The following is an 18,137-nucleotide window of genomic DNA, read 5'->3' on the forward strand; positions in this document are numbered from 1 at the left end:
TTCTCTGCAACCGAATCAGCTGAATTACATCGACAGTACTTCACTACTCTAAAGTTTTGCATATCAGCACAAAGCCGCTTTTCTCAGCTTCAAAAGCTGCTGAAATTGTGTTAATTGGTTAACAACGATTGGTTTGACGAGTTACAGTAGTCAACAGAATGAACAGTAAACACTGGAGCTAGAGCGCCTGTGTTTACAGGATAACCCCAACAGATAGTTGTGTGCTGCTACTCTGAGAAGTTTCCTGAATCTTTTCTGGGCTCACATTAACTAACCTGCTGTTAGCCTGTATTTCTCACAGGAGTGTCTGTGCATTTGTGATTCTGCCTGTCAAAAGGCTAAAGACAATTTTAATGTAGTCCATCAACTTTCCATAAAATGTTCTGGAGGTTCCTCCAGAATGCCTTCAGGAGGTCCTACGCCAGATTGACGTGTCAGCATCTCTAACACCTTTACCTTGTTGACTGAAACTCACCTGTGACCTTAGAGGGGCTCTCAGACAGGAGCAGCTCCAAGCTATGGAATGACACATATGGACATGATAAGGAGATCAGAAGGAGTCACAAGACATTTTCCTAGTTTAGCTGCAAATAAACATGAACAAATATGTGATGATTACCACTGCTTTGCTCTTTCTGACACCACAGTGAATGTCTCCCATGAGTTTAGTAGTAGACTTCTGTTTTTACACAAGTGGATAGTTTTACTCCTCAGACATCTGAGGATCCATCTGGAATGATGCTTCAAAAAGGAAACATTTTCACTATGTATCCGCTATCACTTAGCTATGTCTCTATATGGACAAATGTATGAAAAATGAACCAAAGAATAAACATGCATCAAAGGATGTCGTTATTTCAGCCTTCTGGCATCATCCCAGCATGGAGGAAACTGACTTTTGTTCTACAGACTAGAAAACATCTGCCGACAAACCTCAGAGAATTTCCTGTAAAGAGCCCAAGTGTTGCAGTCACGGTCGTTATTGTCATTGTTGTTATTATTCCGTACAAAGCCCTATCTAAAGACTTCATTACCCATGAAGCTTGGGGTTACCTCTAACTTTTATCCAGGTTCTGCTCATAACGGCGTTGCTGGTTTCTGCAAGGATCAGAAACTGCTGTGCAGATGATCTGCAGATGATCTGTTGAAAATCCATCTTTCTAAATGAGGCAGTGTTGTTTTAAAGCTGTTACCCGTCCAAGTGTCACCGTAACTGGACTTTGTCAAGAAAACTGTCAAGTCCAGAGGGACTCCAGGAGCTCCATGTACTGCAGCTCAGCTTCCACTTCCAGCTTCTCATCCAATCCGTACTTTGATCAACATTTGTGCAGAAATAATGATAAATTAGTTATACAACACAAACAAATCTTTGGGTCTGCCGGGCCTTAAACTGAACAGCCATTTCCTTGGTGATGGAACACGGAGAAGTTCCTGTGGGGTTTGTGACCTCATCCTGGTTCCTTATGAAGAAAATCAGCAGCTTTAAGTTTCTGTGAAAATGTAAAAATCCAATGAGAACCGCTCTTTGGCCAGGAGCTATACTAGCCGGACTTCAGCCGGAGTTACTGACTGTTTACGTCTGACATGTCAGCAAGCCGTAAGCAGAGCTGCTGCTCTTCAAGTGTGTAACGTGTCACAGATATTGTCCGACTATTTCTGCAATTCAAACTAAACAAGAAACCAGGAAGAACTTTGCTGATGAGGCAAACATCCTCAACAGCCTAAAAGCCTTTGGTTCTATGGGGTTTTGATGCAGCACCAACACCTGTGACGAGTGTGTCTTTAAATGCACTTCTCTGCCTTCTGCAGACGTGGAAGAATACTCTGGACCGGTACCCGGACACACTGCTCGGGTCCTCAGAGAAGGAGTTCTTCTTCAACGAAGAGACACAGGAGTACTTCTTCGACAGAGACCCTGAGATGTTCCGGCACATTCTGAACTTTTACCGCACCGGGAAGCTCCACTACCCTCGATACGAGTGCATCCAGGCTTTTGACGAGGAGCTGGCCTTCTACGGCATCGTGCCAGAGATCATCGGAGATTGCTGCATGGAGGTATGGCTGTGCTGGCTGCTGTCCTCCTCCTCCAGCCGTCAGGGTCTATGGTTCATTCCAAGTAACAATATAAACTCTGTCACGACCTCGGTCGTATCTCCACTGAGAGTCTCTTTCTTACTCCTCAGAAAACATTTAAGAAGCTTCAGTCCCATTAAGCTGAGCTTTTAATCCATACATGTTCGCACACATTCCCACATTTCTCCCAAAAATATGTCTCTAACTAAGATCTGCATCATGGGTTCATCAATCCCAGGAAACGCTGGGCCCTTAAAGACTCAACAGATTCAACTTTTGTCAGAGGTTTAGGAAAGACTGAATCTCAAAACGCAAAAGCCTCCAGATGGGCCAGGAAGTACAAAGCTTTGTTCATCCATCCATCCATCTTCAGAAGTTGCTGAACACCTTCAGGGTCACGGGGTTGCTGGAGCCAATCCAGCCACAGTGGGGCGAAGGTGGGTTCAATGCAGGGAGACTTTATTTTTACAATGCTCTAAAAAGCACACAGACAAAACATGGAACGGGCAGGGATGGGACCACATCCTCCACACATGAAGGGGGCAGCACTGAGTTGATTCCTAAGAGCCTTCGATGGGCGGGACACAGCTGGGCAAGTGGCTGAGGCAGTAAAGTCTTTCAGAGGTGTGAGTACGGGTCTATACGGGAGGTACGGGAGGTTGACTGATGCCGTGACTCAGAAACCTGTCATGAAGTTCCAAGCCCTCCTCCTCCTCCTCCCACAGTTCACACTGCAGTGCACATCTATAGATACCGTTCACTCAGTCCAGAACCAGAACTCTCAGTGGACAGCCAGGTGACATTCCAGAACAGACTTGGCAGAGGAGCAGAGATGAGCAGATATGTCAAAAACATTTAATTAACCTTTGTTTTACCATTGAGATAAGATTTCTTTTTCAAGGGAGACCTTGGCCGAAAAGCACCATCACAATAAAAACATGCAGTTAAAATGAACAGGCGGATGAAGAGAGTGATGGATGGGGAAGTCAGAGCAGAATCCTGACGTCATAGTTTTGGAGAAATTTGATCAATTCTGCTATTCATGTTTATTTGGACAACACTGTTCTGAGCTGGAACAGAAGAGCAGCAATGTTGCTGCACATGCCCAGTGACTCCATTCTGCCTGGACTCTTTGTCACAGCACTGACAGCAGCTTCCAGCTTTGGATTTCATGCCACGGCCCTTTTGGATGGGTCCTCTGCATCATTTGCTTAGTGTGCTTAGTGCACATTTAACTTTTTCTTTCCCCCTAACACTTCAATTTAACGTTGGACACTCTGCTGCTGCACACATTACGCCTCCCCGGAGAGGAGCATTGTCAGCCAAACAACTAAAGTGTAAAAACATTGATGGATCTGAGGAAGAGTACTTTCCTGCGCTGCTTTGGAGTCCCATTATCAAACTCAATAAACTGCAGTAATAAGCCTCTGAAACAGCCTGACTGGCCTCTGAACTGCAGGCTAATCTGGGTGAGCCCTGTGTCCTTTCTACGTGTTAGTCATTTCTGCGATGAATCACAAAGAAGTCGTTTGGTTTCTGCTCGTTCTGCAAAGAGGAAATCTCCATCCAACCCATTCATTTGCATTAACTTCACATGAAGTGGTTTGCATTGGCAACTAATAATTATTTCTCATTTCCTCTGATTCGACAAACCTGCTAATTCTTCAGAGATGGCCTTCTCAGACAGTCTGAAGTGTTTGGCAGGTGGGAAGCCTCACCTGAGCTCTGGGCGGAGCAAACATGAGAACTCAGTTAGAACAAGGGTCTTTGAACTGAATCCTGGTGTGGTTGTCTTCAGTGTGAATGCAGATGGACTTTCCAAGGACAAAAGGAAAGAAGTGATAGATAAAAGTCATTGATGAAAGGAATATGCAATAGAGAAAAGAACACAACATGCATCTGAAGAAGGGGAAACCATCGTTTAAGGTTACATGGTAAAGTGAGGAGGTGAATACATGTTAGTCTTTTTTTCCTTTGCTTTTTTCTGTTCCTCCACTTTTTTTGGGGGTAATTTTGCCCCGAAGAGCAGCTGCTGCAAATGTATGATGCTTTCAGACTAAGTCTCTTTAACCCTTGTGCTATCTTAGATGACCCCCCCCCCCCTTCCATTGACGTGTTCTCCCTACCATGACAAAGGTGGATAAAGGTGGAAAGACTTCATATAATCCATGGACACCAGTGAAGATCACAAATCACTGAAGAAAAAAGGTTCAGAGCACTGTCTAGTGGGTCTAGATGACCCAACTCCCAATGTTAAAGTGCTTAGGACAGCACAAGGGTTACGAGTGCAGTGTGAATGCAGATCCCACCACATTCCCCGCCTATCTATCCTCAAAAAACATCAATATGAATCACAATTTATAGTAACAGACATGCAAAATTCATTGATCGTTGTCAGAATACATGATCACATTGATCCAGTAAACTTCACAACACATTCCTGATCAAGTAAAGAAAATCTGCATCTTATTGATTGTCAGGGAAATAAAAAGTAATGCTGTTCAATTTCTATAGAAAGTTCTTCACTTTTAGCTGAACAGAGTGTTTCACTATAATTGACATTTAATGAAAAAACAGTAGAAACTAAAAAAATTAAGATAAAAAAAACATGACCAATTTTGATCATGTAAAAGCAACAAAATACCATCATGCTCTGTGATAACATGAATGAGCAATATAGGACAAAATGTAAACCACTATAAAAGAAATTACATGAAACATTCAAATGAAACAATCTACTGAATTTAAGGCTGTATTCAGACGAGACACATTTGGTTTAAATTGAACCAGAGTTTATTTCCCCCGATAATCCAGAACACATTTTCAGTCTGAATACACCCAAACCGACCCTGTTCCAGGACCAGGAACCGCCCTCTGTTCCATCTTTGGAGGTGGTCTCGGTTTGTTTCCAATCGGCCTGAGTTTTGGTTCTCTCTGAGAATCCTCAGTCTGAATACAATTTGTCCTCGAAGCGGAACAACTGGACCAAAACGGCCACCGGAGCTTTATGTGATGGAAAGAGAGACGGGGACAAACATAAAGAAAAGATGAGACACAGCAACTCATTGGAATGTCGTCGGATGAATGCAGGATCATTAAAACCCTTTTTAACATGATACACATCACTTCTCATTGTTACCCCGACAATCTATATGTCATAAACATTTCTCAGGGTTCCTTCTTAGTTATTTTCTTCCCAGTAACCTCCTAGCAGCACGCCTCGACCGTACCAAAGTAAAAAGTGTTGTATCTGGCGTTTATACAGACATCAGTGAAATACAAAGTTTGAACAAGTGAACTATCTCCACTATGTTTGCAAAGCGCAGGACTTCCATTATTCTTTCTGTTGTTGCTTTGCCCCAACCTCGTAATTCTTGGTTAATGACTGAAGAGATCTTTAATAATGTGGTTTTGGTTTGAAACATACGCAAGGTTCAGGACTCGATCAGGACCGAGTAAAGTGGGCTCGGTCCGGACAAAGTCTTTTCCAGTCTCCACACACCCTGAAGTGCCATGTTGAAAAGTTGAGTTTGAAAGCTTTTGCAGTTAAAGTAGCTCTTCCAAAAGCCTTGCAGCTTCTATGTAGAAGGCTGTGTATCTCTAATGGCTTCTAGACCCATAGAGAATGTTCTAGCGGACTGGAAGACCTAAAAGACTGTCCTGTGTCCAAACACTTAAGATTTTGGGAAAAAAACAATGACCGACACCTAAAACTGGTGACATTGAAGTGACTGAAGGACAAGAGTGATGTGGACTTATTGTCTGGCTTCTTTGAGCCAGCAAGTAGCAGTGTTTTATACAGCCTGCCATGAAGCAAAGAGCCATCATCATCATCATCATCATCATGCTCATTAGTTGCATTTGGAAAATACCAAAGAAAGAAGATTAAAAAGCATTTGGATGAAGGATAATTTTAGGCTTGATTCTGTGTGGTTTCTTGGTTTTCCAGCAGGGTAATGCCTTCACTCTCACACAATCTGTTCTGACATTTAATAATAAACATTTTTTTCCTGATTGTATTTGGATTTTTGCACTGAAATATTTTCTTATTTCATATTTATATTTAGGTGACACTTAGGTGAACTGCCTAAGGTGCTGCTTTCTAATACGATCAAACAGGTGTAGATTTTATTTTGGCTTTTTTGTTTGGGTGTTTTTTGAAAAACAACACAATGCTGTTGCATGCCTTTCTGTGAAACACAATAAACCGGTTTATTTTACTAGCTACTTTGTACAAAGACTTGTGTTTCTAAGTCTTGTCTTCACACAGGTAGAAACTGACCCTGGGCTTTCTTTTTTTCTTCTTGCTATGAAGGAGTACAGAGACAGGAAGAAGGAGAACCAGGAGCGTCTGGCAGAGGACTCTGAGGCCAATGAGGGGACAGATGCCCCCCTCCCACCAGATAGCACTTCCAGGGAGCGTTTGTGGCGAGCCTTCGAGAACCCCCACACGTCTACCATGGCGCTGGTCTTCTACTATGTGACAGGTTTCTTTATTGCCGTATCTGTCATTGCAAACGTGGTGGAGACCGTGCCCTGCCGGCCCCCAAAGGGCAGCGTCAAAGACCTCCCCTGTGGGGAAAAATACCAGCTGGCCTTCTTCTGCATGGACACAGCCTGTGTGCTGATCTTCACCTTTGAGTACCTGATGCGTCTGTTTGCTGCCCCCAGCCGCTGCAAGTTCATGCGCTCTGTGATGTCGGTGATCGACGTGGTGGCCATCATGCCCTACTACATTGGCCTGGTGATGCCTGAGAACGAGGACGTGAGCGGTGCATTTGTCACCCTCAGAGTCTTCCGCGTCTTCCGGATCTTCAAGTTCTCTCGCCACTCGCAGGGTTTGCGGATTTTGGGCTACACTCTGAAGAGCTGTGCCTCCGAGCTGGGCTTCCTGCTCTTCTCCCTCACCATGGCCATCATCATCTTTGCCACAGTCATGTTCTATGCTGAGAAAGGCACCAAGGGTTCTACGTTCACCTCCATCCCAGCCTCCTTCTGGTACACCATAGTCACCATGACAACGCTGGGGTGAGTTGGCATCAGCCTAATGGTGTGTTCATTGCCTGCTGCGGTATCTGACAATAAACAGATTTTATTCAGCTGCTGATGGCTGTAGCGCTGGTAAAACGATCACCATGACAACTGGAGTGCGCTCTCTTTGGTGTAAAGAGTCCGCGTGGTGTCAGGCCATGGATCTGTCATTGTTGTTGGTCACGGTAGAGAGCCTGGCTGTCTGTTTGCACCATGAAAAGAGATGAAGAGTGTTTGCTTCCCACTCGTTGCTTGTCGAGCACGTTGGTGTGTCCCCACCTCGCCGCCGCCTACGCTCATCAGTGCTGCTAGTGGAGGGAGAGCGTTTGTCTGTGAGAGGATGATGGTGCGCTCACCCTGCAGCTCTCAGGCATTCAGCTATTATCTATCGTTCAAACAACCTTCTGAAGCATCAGAAATAGAGTGTGAGTCAGAAATTTGCCATTAGCTCCCAACATACTGCCTAATACCACAAACCAGTGTTTCCATCCAACTCTACCTGTCTGTGAATGGAGGCGGAGCTTGAGGTCAGAGGGTGTTAATGGCAATGTGTGAATTTTATTGAGTGACTCAAATGCTCAAGTCAGTTCTGAACTGTAAAAAAGTGCCAGACTGGTGAGCAGCATCTGGGACCTAATGTCATACATGTGGGAGATGTTGAGGATTTTTCTTGAGGTTTGGTTCTCTTACTTTGAAAATGGCTGCAGTGACACAGGTTTGGTCAGAATCAGTTTGTTTCCTTCAGTTTTCCTCTGACTTCTCTACCTCACAGTTCTAATTTGAAAAAGGCATTATTGGACTGTGATATCTCCAAGCTTGTTTTTATTGCACCTTCAGATTTATTAAAGTCTTTTGTTTTCCTTAAGCCTCTGCCTCCCAAGCCCTGCATTTAGGAGCACTGCTGCTGATAATTACAGCTGAATGAGTTTTCTGTGGGCTCTTGTCTTAACTTATTTCAGAGTTACAAGAAGAACAGAGGTGGAAGCACAATGAGCAGAGTTGTACTGATGTTTTTGCCCTGTGCATGCATCCTCCAGGACCCACCTTTTACACGCTGGCTGTCCTCCCCCTCCCCTTTTCACTGACTAAATTCTTCAGCCATCAAAAGGAAACTCCAGCTTTTGTTCATCTATTTCCCAGAAATGATGTCAAGCTCATCAGCCCTGTTTGACTAATAATTACTTTCATTTTCTGGGCTTACACTATATAGATAGATGTAAACTTTATTAATCTCCCAAAGGAGAAATTCAGGTGTCCGGCAACAAAACACACACAACCACACACGATAAACAACAGTAAAATGACAGTTCACAAAATAAAACATCAGTTCATTTCAGGCAGGTTCATTGTCTAAGGTTCATGGGTTTTTGTGAATGTTTTATTGTTGTTGTAATCGCTGGCTGTCTAGTTTAACGTGAGGCTTCTCTGAATGTTTGTGACGTCTGAAAGTGAAACAGGGAAAAGAAAAACAGGTTGAGATTCGCAGCTGATGGGCGCAGACAGATTCAGTGGAGATTGATCTCAAGAATGGAGAAACAAGACACTGATGTGCTTTTATTACATTATTGCTCACTTTAGCAGTGAAATGACTTCAGTCACCAGGACCCTTCCTGCAGTGAGCTAATAGGATTTTAGAATGATTTCTCTCAAGACAAAAGTTGTCTTAAGTTTCCCACTTCGATTTTAGTACTAATTATATTTTGAACATTTTTGGTCATTTGTGCTCCGCTGAAGTCAGGTTGCTTGACCAATGGGCTTCAAACAAGAAACCTATTTGGCTCCAAAAACTCAGATAAATTAAGTTTTTCATCTCAAAGAAATTGTTGACCCAGAATAGCATTTTCAGTTGAGTTTATTGCTCAGCTGAACATCAAACCTGTAGGGTCGGGCTTTTTCTACCACCGTCTCCTCTTCTGCAGGATGGAAACACTGCTCCTACACCTTTAAAAAGAACCCTCAGCACTTGAAACAGGCCCAACAAATAGAGGATTTTTTATTGACCTATGTAGACCACAATGTGTCTTTTGAAGAGATGTATGTACATTTATTTTCTATTGCTTATTGAAGTTTTCCTCATAGGAAATAAGTGAATTCATAAATTGCCTTTGCAAAAGATTCACATTTAGTGGGTTTTTACTTTGGCAAATGGGTGACACTATATTTGGCGACTCAATAGTCCTCCACTAAACAGCCTCTTACAACAACCAGAACCTACAAGTTTGAATTAGCCAAAGTACAAGCAACAAGCTAATATATCTGTCTAAAAATAAAATAAAACAGGATTTGCAAGATTAGCGTTACAAAAACATTTTTAAAAATCCGTGATCTGGTGGTGGTAACGGTCTGACAAAAGAACAATCAACAAAATGCAATTAAAATATGTAGCAAAAACATCATACAAAAGGGAACAGAACTATAGATTTTCTTTACATAAAGTTTATTTTCTACAACACGAGGAAAGCCTCAAACTCTGGGAGACCACTGACTCCACCGACACGAAATATAACAAAAAACAAGTCACAAAACAACTCTGACCTCACAAAAATCAGGAAGGATTCAATCTTCCTTGGTGTATGTAATCTGGGATTCTTTCAAGGTCTGCGTTTTTTCTTCACTAATTTATGAAATTCTTTTATTAATAAATGTATTACTAATTATTCGATATTCACCCCAAGCTCAGGTCCTCCCGAAAGCCTGGAAGCTTGTGGATACTGCACAGTATCATTACTGTTTCTAGCACTTCACTTTTCTGGACTGAAATCTCAGAGGTTTTTCTGGGGATCTGTTGTAGCCACGCCTCCAAATTTGGCGGTTAATGGACTGAGTGGTCAAATTACCACAGGCACCACTGTCACCTTCATTTTCCATGCTTTCTCCAGTTCTTCCCTGAGTCCCTGGTATTTCTCCAGTTTCTTATGTTCCTTCTTCCTCATGTTGCCATCGCTTGGTATTTGTCATGGTCAGCTAGGCTGAGCAGATCCAGATGCTGGAACCCGGAAGGACCACAGGAGACTGAAATGGATTTAAAGATTTATTGTACCAGTCAGTTGATGATGATCGGATGAGGACCAATTGGTGAGTATGGATGTTGATAATCTAATGGCGTGGCAACTCTTGTGGAGCGGCTGGGAGTAATGGCGTGACGTGAAGTTGTGGCGAGGCTTGGAGTCAAGGCGTGGCTGGAGGCTTTGGATCTCTGATGATTTTCAGTAGGCTCGTGTGGAGATAGGACCCAGGTCGGGACACATGGAAACGTTCCTGTAGATGAGGCAGAGAACTAGATTTAGCAAATAAGCATGGATCAAATAAAAAAAAAAAACATAGCTAGAGACCAGGTAATGCACCAAAGAAGGGGAACGAACTGCCGAAGAATCTGGAAAGCAGAGCAGAGAAGGGAGGGGGGAGGAGGGGACTCCCGGAGGCACAATGACAGTATTGTCACATCCTTTGAAGTGGTGTCCATATTTATATATTCCCAAACTGGAGGAGGGACTACAGCAGATTCCTGGAAAAACACCTGATATCTTAGTTACTGTGCAGGGCCCCCAAGATCCCAGGCCTCTGGTAGAAGACCCAAGCTGGGGGTGAGGAACCACCCCCGGAGGGGGTGTTAGAGCAGCAGAAGACCACACCGGGTACCACTGCTGTCAGCTAAGAACAGGAAACTGAGGCTACAATTCACTCAGACTCACCAAAACTGGACAATAGAAGATGGAAAAACGTTGTCTGGTCTGATGAGTCTCCATTTCTACCACAATACATTTTGATGGTAGGGTCAGAATTTGGCTTCAACAACATTAAAACATGGATCCATCCTGCCTTGTATCAACAGTTCAGGCTGGAGGTGGTGGTGCCATAGTGTGGGGATGTTTTCTTGGCACACTTTGGACCCCTTAGTACCAATTGAGCATGGCTCCAATGCCACAGTCTACCTGAGTATTGTTGCTGACCATGTGCATCCCTTTCTTACTATAGTGGACCCTCTTCTTATGCTACCTCCAGCAGGATGAGGCACCATGTCATAAAGCTGGAATCATCTCAGACTGGTTTCTAGATTCGAGATTCAAGGTTTTATTGCCATTTGTACATGCAGTACATTGGAATTTTTCTTTGGCATCTCATGTCAGGGTAAATATACAAAGGACAAAAATTTAAAATAAAAAAAATTAAGTAAAATTAGACAACAAAAGTACAAAGTATAAAATATAAATATGAGTAAATATGAATATTGTAGCTTTCCAATCTATGCAGAAGAATTATTGCACGTGTGGAGTTAATTGTTTATTGCACTCAGTGTCCTAGCTGGATGGCATGTCTTATGATTCAGTCCACTCTTCCCTCTCTGATGTCCTGTGTCAGCATTCTTATTGCTGCCTGGAAGAAGCTGTTGTGGAAGTGTGTGGTGTGTGCGTGGATGCTTTCGGGCCTGCGACTTCTGAGGTTGTGGCTTCTGTGGTTGAGTCCACACACTGGATCAATGTATGGGCGGGTTGGTGTCTATCTTTGATGATCTTTGTCACTGTCCTCCTGCTGTGCTGTTTTTAGATGGTCTCAATGGATGGCAGGTTGCAACCGATGATTTTTCCAATGTGTTGATGACCCTTTAAAGCATCTTCTTGTCTTTTATGGTGGTGTTTCCAAACCAAGCTGTTATTCCGCTGGTGAGGATTCTAGAACATGACAATGAGTTCTCTGGACTCAAATAGCCTCCACAGTCACCAGATCTCAAGCCCATAGAGAACCTTTGGAAGGTGGTGGAACGGGAGATTGGCTTGATGGATGTTCAGCAGAGAAATCTGCAGCAACTGTGTGATGCTGTCATGTCAATGTGGACCAAACTTTCTGAAGAATGTTTCCAGAACCTTGTTGAATCTCTGCCACCAAGGATTAAGGCAGTTAAAGTTCCAATAAACGGGAACTATTTGGTGGTTTAACCCCCCAATTCACCTCCTTAATGCAGAGTGTCAAGCAGGGAGGCATTGGGTCCCATTTTAAGAGTCTTTGGTATGACTCTGCATGGATTTGAACTCATGACCTTCCAGTCTCAGGGCAGACACTCTACAAAAAGGCCACTGAGCTGTTTCTGAAGGCAAAAAGGATTCCAAACCAGCACTAGTTAGGTGTACTTACTACTGTAAGGTGGTCGGTGAGTGTGAATTTATAAAATTCAAATAACCAAATACCATAAACAATCTTCCAAAACAAATTTTATTTCGCTTTATATATTAACTCTTTTTGAAAATGAAGACAATAATGAAGGTGGCTCCAAACAACAAACACTGACCATGTCAATAGTTAGTATTTCCCCCATTTGCTGCAATGACAGCTTGACAGCAATGGTTCATGCTCCTCACTAACCTCATGATGTTGTTCTGAGTAAATGCGTTCCACTCTTCCACAAGTACGACATGCAGTTCTACCAGGTCACTTGGGGGTGGGGTCCGATCATCCAGTCTCTGCTTCAGCTGGTCTCAGACCTGCTCTATGGGGTTCAGGTCAGAGGTCATTGCTGGCTGAACCACATGAGGAACTCTCACTTCCTGAAGTCCAGCTGTGATAATTCTGGCGCCATGTAGTGGAGCATTATCATCCATGAACGGAGAGTTGGTGGTGTTTTAGTGGAATTATGGCAGTGCTTCTCAAATAGTGGGGCCCGCACCAGGGGGGGCGCGCAGTAGTGTTTAGGCACAGGTAATACGGGCAATTGCAGGGGCACAAATTTAACATGGGGGCTGTGGTGACAGCAGCTCAGTGCTTGGCAAAAAATCTGCACCACAATCGGTTTCCTATTATCTGTTATATGACAGAGTTTGTAACAGCCTGAAACTGTGAACTGTCGTCCCTGCAGCTGCTCCTGTCACACACGAGAAGGAAAGGGGAGGGGTAGTGGGCTCAGGCTGTAAACTGGGGGGGGGCACGTGGAGCACTGCTTTACACCAGGATCATGGCATGCCTTTAGATTCCTCAGCTCATGCTAATAATGTCATTCTTTATGAACTATTGTAGACATTTTGATGACGTGTCTTTATTTTCCATCAATGCTTTCTTTGTCTGCCTGTGGTTTAGTTGGTGTCAGTATTTGACATAAAGACAGCAGGTAATGCAGGAAAACAGCTGCACTTTATGACATCAGAAATAAACAATCATCATTAAAAAAAAAAATCAGCACAATGTTTTTTACCTATTTCTTCAGACTAAAATATATTGGTGGTTACTGTTTCAGATCAATTTACATTTAATATTATTTATTGATTGAATTATTTTTCTCAGCATCAAATGGTTGAGTTGGTCAAAATGTTTCTAGTTTAAATAAGGACTGACAGATTTTTTTTATTTCAGGCACTTTAAGCTTTACGTTTTAGACTAAAACAGGGTTTCTGTGGCTAAATAAAGTTGATATTTGTTGAAAGTGGATTTATATTGCTGTTTTTCTTTTGTTAATGTTAAAATGTACAATTTTAGGTATACATACACAATTTTTGTAGATACTAACCTGCGAGTGTGTGTGTGAGCGGGGGGTCAGGGGGGGCGCAAAACTTTTTCCTAGGGGGGGCCTGGCAAAAAATGAATTGAGAAGCACTGAATTAGGGAATGATGATGGTTCTGTGATGTCTCTGAGGTAAGAACGTGCAGTGACTGGACCATCCACCCAAAGGTTTTGCTCTGACTGGTGATGCCAGTCCAGACTGTTGCACCTCCTCCACCAAACCCTGGGGACCATGTTGACCTCGGCGTATCTTTCACCTTGTCTTCTCAAGCGACGCTGATGATCATCATTTCTGTTGCTGCATTGTCCAGGTCACATGGATTTGTACCGCAAATGTTCACAGTGGTGTCAGTGTATGACACCACTGTGAATGACAGCATCACATGTGCCTCATAAGTGGATCCAACTTACATAATCCATACAAATGCAGATCATTATAACACATGCACAACAACTCCATGAAGTCCCTTAAAGTTCCACTAACATGGTCCAAGCCTTAGTGGCACTGCGAGCCATACCTGGACTCTGCGGGGTATTGGGGGTTGTAGTTACGTTTCCAGTTTTTGACGTTACCTTCTGTTTCCAGTTCTTCTCGTCTCAGGGGTTTTTCTTTTCAGTCTCTTTTTCTCTCCCACCTGGGTCTCCTGTCATCTCAATGGGTGCACATGTACTTAACTGTCTCATCCTTCCACCTGTTTGTAATCCGTGTGTTCCCTCCACTTGTCGACAGATAGTTTTGCGTGCCTTCTTGAGTGGCGTGAGCATTCTAGCCTTTTTTCCAGTGTTCTGTTAAGAATAAAGGAAAGGTTGTTTTTTTTTGTTGGAACTTCCTGTGTCCTGCGTTTGTGTCTGTACCTGGATCTTGACAGACTCCCCTCACAATGTGGCCACTCCTCTCTACAACCCTCCATACCCCGGACAACCCAAAAACCTGCAGCACCTTTACGGATCCACCTCTGTATGAGTGCATGTGACTGAGGTTTATGATGAGGACCACCAAGGCTGAAACAGTCTCCAAATGACCTGCTCTAAAGAAAAAAAGACTGTTAGTAGTTCACTAAATTCTATTTTGGATTTATGAAAGGGCACAGCCAAATATAGTGGCACCCCTTCATACACTTATCTGGTGACACCCTTTGGTGACTCCTCCAATTCTGTTTTTTTAGGTGGATGTGTCTGAGGAGGGTTTTAAAGTCTATTTAATGGTACTACAGCTAACTGAACACTTAGTCAAAGAGGCTGATCTGAGGATCTGGTGGCCGCCCTTACAGTCTTTCCACTGGTCTTCCTCAACCTTTCCCAGTTCCTGTACAGTCCTGATCTCACATTTCATCAGATTTTGCCAACTGGTATTCTGTCTCCCATGGGATCACCTGAAGTCTTTTAAGGGAGTAGGTTCATCTTGTCCTTTTTTGCCATAGTGAATATCTGCAATTTTCTATGGGTTCTTAAGGCGCCCATAACCTCAGAACTACAATCTCAGTCCAGCTGCGAAACCAAGTGAAAGACCCACCAGCAGTGGCTGAGTTTCTGTATTCTATGTACTTTGTACTGACTTTCTTTTCTGATGGTCTCACAGTGTCGATGACGACACCAAAACGGTTTTTCAGCTGTGCAACTGTTCTTCTTTGAAATGATTTCAAAACGTCTAAATGTCTACTTTCATGTCTGAATACAAAAGTTCACCTACATTTACTTCCTGCACACAGTGGAACCACGCATTACATTAAAGGAGATCTGCATTGCTTCAGCACATTGGCATGATTGGTTTAACTGTTCTCAGTTTTAGTAGTAGTATGCGCATTCTTTTTAGCCTTACATCCTTGGTTTTTCTTTGTTCTCATTTGGCCTGACTTTGGGTGAGAGCTGATGCCTGAATCCTGGAACATCATACATGTCAAAGCTACCTATTCTGAACCTAAAGAGACCAAAATAGTGCAGATTTTGGTTTGGGTTCTGCATCCGTTGCGTCTGGTAAACTACCTCAAATCCAGGAGAGGATTGGATCCCTTGTTTTGCACGACCACATCCAACTCTTTTGGAAAATAAGAAGCAGCTTTTCCTTCTTTAGCCACCGTAAGATAATGACGTTTCTCACAACATTAACGTGAAGCTGCAGCCTTCAACTGTCTTGAATTTGGTTGATATATTGGTAGTATTATTATATATCAACAGTAGTTTAAAATGTGGCCAAATCCTCTTATTCTGTGGGGAACTTTCTTCTTTATTATCCTCATGTTCCTCGCCTCCATCCTCATCCTTCATTATCTCCGGGCTCCCTCCCTCCCCTGTTTTCCCCTCGCTTCTCGTCACCGCTCCAATCTGCTCATTTGTTTCTCTTTGTTCATTTTGTTATCACTGTTTTTCATTGTACTGGTTTTATTGCTTTGCTCCTGTGTTTTATCACTGCACAAATAAACTCTGTGTGAAATCTGTTGCCGGCCTGCATGCCAGAGGCTTCATCCGTGAGGGAAACAAAATCTGCCAGCTGCAGCCCGGAAAACACGGAGACTCTTGGTGGAGTTGAGAAAATCCATATTTTCCTGTAGGTACACCGATAAAAAAATAATTGTTCATCTCACAGGGGAAATCTGTCGCTCATTTCATGATAAGCTTAAGGAGGAGGACGTGTCAAACCTGCTGAGACAAAGATGCAGCGCAGCGGTTCCTGCCGTAACCTGCCTTTGCTCAGGCCGGGACGCTCAAGGGAGAGCTGTATTCCAATGTTCGTGACTGACAAGCAAGAAAATACAATAATGGTTCAATAAAACATGAACACGCTAAAAGACTTTTTCCACAGTGACTGAAAGGAGCGTTCACTCTGACAGGTTCGATCTGACCCAGAGCTGGTTTCCCCTGACAGTCCTTATGGTCTCTCAGGTGTGAAAGCTCACCTGAACTCTGTTTTGGGCCTGCCATGCAAACGCTGGTGTCCGTGAGAGTGTGGGTCTCTGTTCATCTTTGAGTCAACCACATAGGGCTGGGCAATATAGAATGCTTCATATCACGATATAGTTATTTTCATATCAGGTAATAGTGACATTTATCGCGATATAAACAAAATAGCTATATTTGTCTAATTTGATCTGCTCAAAATAAAAATGTGTGATCACCAGCAGGTTGTTTAGGTTGAAATCTTTATTTTCATCATACTTTAAACATAACAAATGCACTAAAGGACCACGATTAAAGCAAAAGCTTTCAAGTTTCAAAAGAGAACATAAATTAAACAGAATGTTAAACTGTTTGATCCGGAGCACTTAACCATAAAAAACAAAAATTAACTCTACCAATAAATTCTAATGTTTTAAGTTTTACAGAACAAACATAAAATTAACAAACATTTTTGGCAATATCCTGTGAATAATGTAGAAACTAAAAGCAAAGTCCAGAGTTTCTCCTGGTAGTCAGACTGTTGCTGCTGTTCAGGTCTGATCGTTGTTGTTTTTGCTGGAGAATCATCGTTTCTTTCAGTGACATTGAACATGATTGGTGGATCTGCTTCAGCTGAAAGAAAAGGTTGCTGCTGTTTTCAGTTTTAGCAGGAACATGCCTTTGGCACTATTTGCAGTGCATGTTACTCTGTTTTATTGTCAGATTTCAAAGTAATACTTCCACACAGGGAGGATCCAGCACAACATCTGACCGGTCACAGTTTTTGGTGGAACACTGGTGTTTGTACCAAAACTGTTCAGCCTGCAATAAGTGTTCGGGAGCCTGACACTTATGATGACGTCACATTATGTGATTGGCTGTACGTTGGTCTGATGACGTGTAAGATGGTGATTGGTCCGGACAGATTACAGTACAACCGTGGAAGAAGAAACAAAACTCTGTCATAGAGCGAGATGATCTTCTAAACGGGCTTTAATTATTGTTATGATCATTATTAAGTGCATGTTCGCTTATAGTTTTTTAAATCCAATGTAGCCAGTGCACAATGGACCCGGAAGAAGAATTAGGTTTATGCTAATACGTGCTAACAACACTTAGCCATATATGAACTTGAACTGGAATAACATCAGCCTTTATTTTGTCTGGACCCGACTGGAAACACAAATTCACATGATTGTTTGCACGGTTTCTCAGGACTGTTCCTTCAGAAGCTGCCTCCGCCCGTCCCAAAGCCGCTCCTCTGCTTGGAGATTCAAAAGTCCCGGGAGAAGGTTTGGTCTCCTTCAGTTTTTGATTAAATTCCGAGAGCGTCGTGTGTAAAAAGCAAACCAGATCAGACAAAGAGTGAAATTTTGAGCATTTTCTGTCCATTCAAAGTGAGTCTAGGCTGAAAACAGTAAAAACAACGCTAATGCAGACAGATTGTTCTCTGAACAAACACAACTAAAGGGAGGAAACGACAACACTTTATTTGGCCTTGGTCAGAGCTTCAGGAAATATTACCCCCTAATGAACAGCTGTTGGAACTGCATACAGGTGGTTTAGTTTATTACAGGCACATTTGTGAAGCTGCTCACTTCAGAATCTATGTTTTCATAAGCTGTTGTCCTGTAATCGTGTTGGAAAAAAAATAGAAAAATACGTAAAAAGC

The 18,137-nt window shown here is 42.9% G+C and overlaps 1 protein-coding gene across 2 annotated transcripts in view; it reads left to right on the forward strand.

Annotated features, from left to right (window-relative positions):
* kcnd1 (potassium voltage-gated channel subfamily D member 1) overlaps positions 1-18,137 on the forward strand; it is a 76,505-nt gene that overhangs the window by 21,459 nt on the left and 36,909 nt on the right. For both annotated transcript variants that reach the window (XM_020701629.2, XM_004086332.4), the window contains 2 exons: positions 1,810-2,055; positions 6,389-7,101. In XM_020701629.2, coding sequence (XP_020557288.1) covers positions 1,810-2,055; positions 6,389-7,101 — 959 coding nt within the window. The remainder of the gene's footprint in view (positions 1-1,809; positions 2,056-6,388; positions 7,102-18,137) is intronic.

Source organism: Oryzias latipes, chromosome 7 (genome assembly GCF_002234675.1).
Source record: "Oryzias latipes chromosome 7, ASM223467v1".
In the NCBI taxonomy this organism is placed as follows: domain Eukaryota; kingdom Metazoa; phylum Chordata; class Actinopteri; order Beloniformes; family Adrianichthyidae; genus Oryzias; species Oryzias latipes.